This window comes from Alligator sinensis, unplaced genomic scaffold (genome assembly GCF_000455745.1).
Source record: "Alligator sinensis unplaced genomic scaffold, ASM45574v1 scaffold858_1, whole genome shotgun sequence".
In the NCBI taxonomy this organism is placed as follows: Eukaryota; Metazoa; Chordata; order Crocodylia; family Alligatoridae; genus Alligator; species Alligator sinensis.
In genome coordinates this window covers 758212-761442 of record NW_005842079.1, presented here as the reverse complement: position 1 = coordinate 761442, position 3231 = coordinate 758212, and the positions used below count along the sequence as shown (strand labels likewise).

General features: G+C 59.1%; 1 protein-coding gene across 1 annotated transcript in view; it reads right to left on the bottom strand.

The window, feature by feature from the left end:
• LOC102382728 (2'-5'-oligoadenylate synthase 1-like) overlaps window positions 1-3231 on the bottom strand; it is a 20415-nt gene that overhangs the window by 1266 nt on the left and 15918 nt on the right. Inside the window, exons 3-6 of the mRNA XM_025204384.1 lie at window positions 2708-3002; window positions 2247-2422; window positions 1553-1794; window positions 593-737 (exon numbers count right to left, since the gene is read on the bottom strand). Of these exons, the coding sequence (XP_025060169.1) occupies window positions 593-737; window positions 1553-1794; window positions 2247-2422; window positions 2708-3002 (858 nt within the window). The remainder of the gene's footprint in view (window positions 1-592; window positions 738-1552; window positions 1795-2246; window positions 2423-2707; window positions 3003-3231) is intronic.

The window sequence follows — 3231 nt, the reverse complement described above, 5'->3', positions numbered from 1 at the left end:
GCACAGCAGGGAAGTTCCCAGTGGCTCAAGGCTCACCAGGTGGTGGCACGGACTCAGTCAAGGGCAGTGGCTGTGGTGGGTGCCAGCTAGCTTAGGCCTAACTTCTGCCTGTACAGGGGTGCTATGAAGAGCAGGGCAGGAGCTCTGGTTGGGGAGGGCCTCCCAGCTACGCCACCCCCACTTCCTGGGAGTACAGGTTTCCCTCACTTTATGCAGGTTCTGTATATGCGAATTCGCTATTATGCGATGACCCTTTTTACACCCCAAATTTGTTATATGCAAGGTAAATTTGCTATATGCAAGGTAAGTCTGTAGGGGAAGGGGCGAGAGGGCACAGCGCCTGCAGGCTGATGGCATCAGCCGCTCCTGGGGCTGTAGCAGGGAGCAAAACAGAGGGAAGTGTCAGTTATGTAAATTTGGGTTATGCACAGTTTTCTGGGAACTCATGTACCGTAGAAAGCGAGGGAAACCTGTAGGTTGGGTATTTCTCCCCTTAGGAGGCATCCTCGAGGTAAGGGCAGGAGCACTGCTGTGCCAAGCAGTGGGCACTGAGCCAGCAGGGTCGTGAGCAGAGCCCTGTGAAGCACCATACCTGTACAGGCCAGGGCTGGATGGGCGTGGTGCCATTCTGGAAGCACAGCTGGCTCCGGCATTTGGAGGCTTCTCTTGCCACCAGCTCCCACTTCTTTCCCTGCCCTAGGAGTCCCGTTGGATCGGCCGGATCCAGGATCACAGGGCTGCAAACACACAAGCAATCCTTCTCCATGCTTGGTTCTGGGCTTTCCGGCTGCTGTTGGACCCCAGCCCACTCTCTCCCAGCCCTGCACATCCCTTCTCACACAGCTCCCCTGGCTTCTACCCACGGCACCTGTTCCCCACTCAGGGCTCTGTAGGTTACCCTGTCTCTCCTCCCACCATATCTGTGTGCAAGGTGTGGCAAGGGCGGGGCTCAGTGGTAGGGTTGGCTTACTGGAGCCTTAATCACAGGGGCTCAGTGATGAGGATAACAGTGGTGGGGCTGATGCTGGGCCCTGGGCACAGAGCGGGCAGCACAGACACTGAAAAAGCAGGGCTTTGGCCAGCCCCAAGTAAAAGGAAGGGTGGAGTTGCTTTAATCGGGGAGCCTAGTAGCACCTTGGCCATAGCCAGGCAGTGACTGATGCAGAAGCTTGGATGGAACTGGGCAAGGCTGTGCCCTATGTCTCACATTTATAGGACTTGGGCAAGGGTCTGGCCCCACTGACGACCCTGGGATTTGGACTTCTATGGGCTAGGGCTTCACCTTCAGCAAGAGCATGCCTGGACAGCTTGTGCATGTCTGGATATGCCTGAGGCTTTGGAGGTCCAGCAGGGGCTGGCTGGTGCATCCTGAGCAGAACTGCCCATTCTCTCTCTTGGGGGTGTATTTCACTGAAGTGCACCTGCCCGCCCCAATGGGTGCCTCCCCAGACCAGGACCAGGACCAGGACCAGGACCAGGACCAGGACCAGGGCCTGGCCAGTCAGGGCAGGGATGGGGAGGAGCCGCGTGACATGAGTGACACCGCTCTCACCGCTGGTTCCTCAGCTGTTGCTTGATGTGGGCCCCCACCACGGGGTGCTGGAAGTCGTAGAACTCGGTCCAGTAGACACAGAGCTCTTGGTACCGGCACAACAGCTCCATGACAGTGCAGAAGCCCTCGGCCGTGCTGAACCTCTCTGCTCTTTCGGTGCCACTCTCCCAGGCGTAGATGGTCAGCAGCTCTAGGGCATACTTGGTGGGAAGGACTGACAGGGTGTAGCTCTCGAGCAGGTACTGTTAAAGGAAGGGAGCCAGCTGAGATGGGGGGCTGCTGGGGTCATAACCCGATCCCCTGCGGTCCAGCCCCACAGTCACTAGAGGAGCCAGCTGCTTGGGCAGGGGGTTGGCGGCATGAGACTAGTTAGTGAGAGGGTGCATGTGTGCGCACGGAGCAAGGGGACTGGGGCCCTGTCCCTGGCTTGGTGTCCGTGGTGGTGCTGGCAAGAGGCACAGGAATTTGGGGAGTCAGAGCAGGACTTGTCCCTGCCCGGAAACACACAGACCTGCGGGACCAAACCTGGGAGCCTGATGTCAGGCCCCTCAACCCCTTAAGGCGTGGGCAGCATCACAGAGGGCCAAGCACCTGCTGCTGCATCTGGAAAGGCTGGCTGGTGAGATCTCTTGGTGCCTTGGGGAAACTTTTCCCTGCTGCCCTGCGTGTGCAGGGGCAGGACCGGGCCCCTTACCTTCTTGTACCAGTGCTTGATGAGACGCAGCAGGTTCTTGAGCTTGGCCGGGCGGCGCTTCACAAAGTTCTTCTGCAGCTCAGTGAAGGTGGTGGAGAACGTGCTGGGGCCATATCCAGCCTGGATCAGGTCCACATAGACCTGGGGAGGGGGTCTGCAGCCAGGAGTCACATGCCCTGGGGGAGAGAGTGGAGTGGTTGGGGGTCATCCTTGTGTCACAGCACTTACCGGGCCAGGTCCAGCATGTGCAGGGCTGATGGGGGACCACATGGCTCTCAGCAACACCCTGGCCTGGAGGCCCTGCCTGGGTACAGGACCCAGCCCCCTCCCCACAAGTTCCTCTCTCCAGGTCAGCCCCAGGGCCTGTGGGACACTGGCTCTGCAGGGCCCCCAGGATCCCTTGTGGCTGGGCCTCATGGCCCAGAGAAGGCACAGGGATCGGATCAAGGGAACGTTCCTACCTAGGGCGTTGTAGGCTGGGAGCACGTCCACCTCAATGGACTCCCGCCGCTTCTTCGACTGGATGGTGACGCAGAGTGAGCGCGGAGGGGTGCTCTTTCCTTTTGGCTGAGAGACTTCAATGTCGATGTTGAAGGCGAGTGATTGTCGGCACCGATTCAGCTGGTTCTCGATGGTGCTGATCACGGATGCACGTTTCTCCACCTGGTCCTGGTAGCTGGTGAAGCAGTTGAGGAAAAGGACCAGATCCGCGTCCGAATTATTCTTCAAGGCTGTCCCCTTCCCTGCAGAGCCGCCCTGCAAAGGAACAGAACCATTGGCTCAAGTGCACTCCATCGCTCTGGGGTGCAGAAAGGCCGGGAGCTGTGGGACCTCCTCCAAGGCCAGCTCAGCCACGCTGCCCCTGTGAAGCAAGTGCCGCCCTGGCTCCAGGCTCATGGGGTGTCAAGCAGCGATTCAAAGTGTTATGACAGCGCACACATCGCTCCCCAGACTGTGCTAATGCTGCTGTTTCCACTGAGGTCTT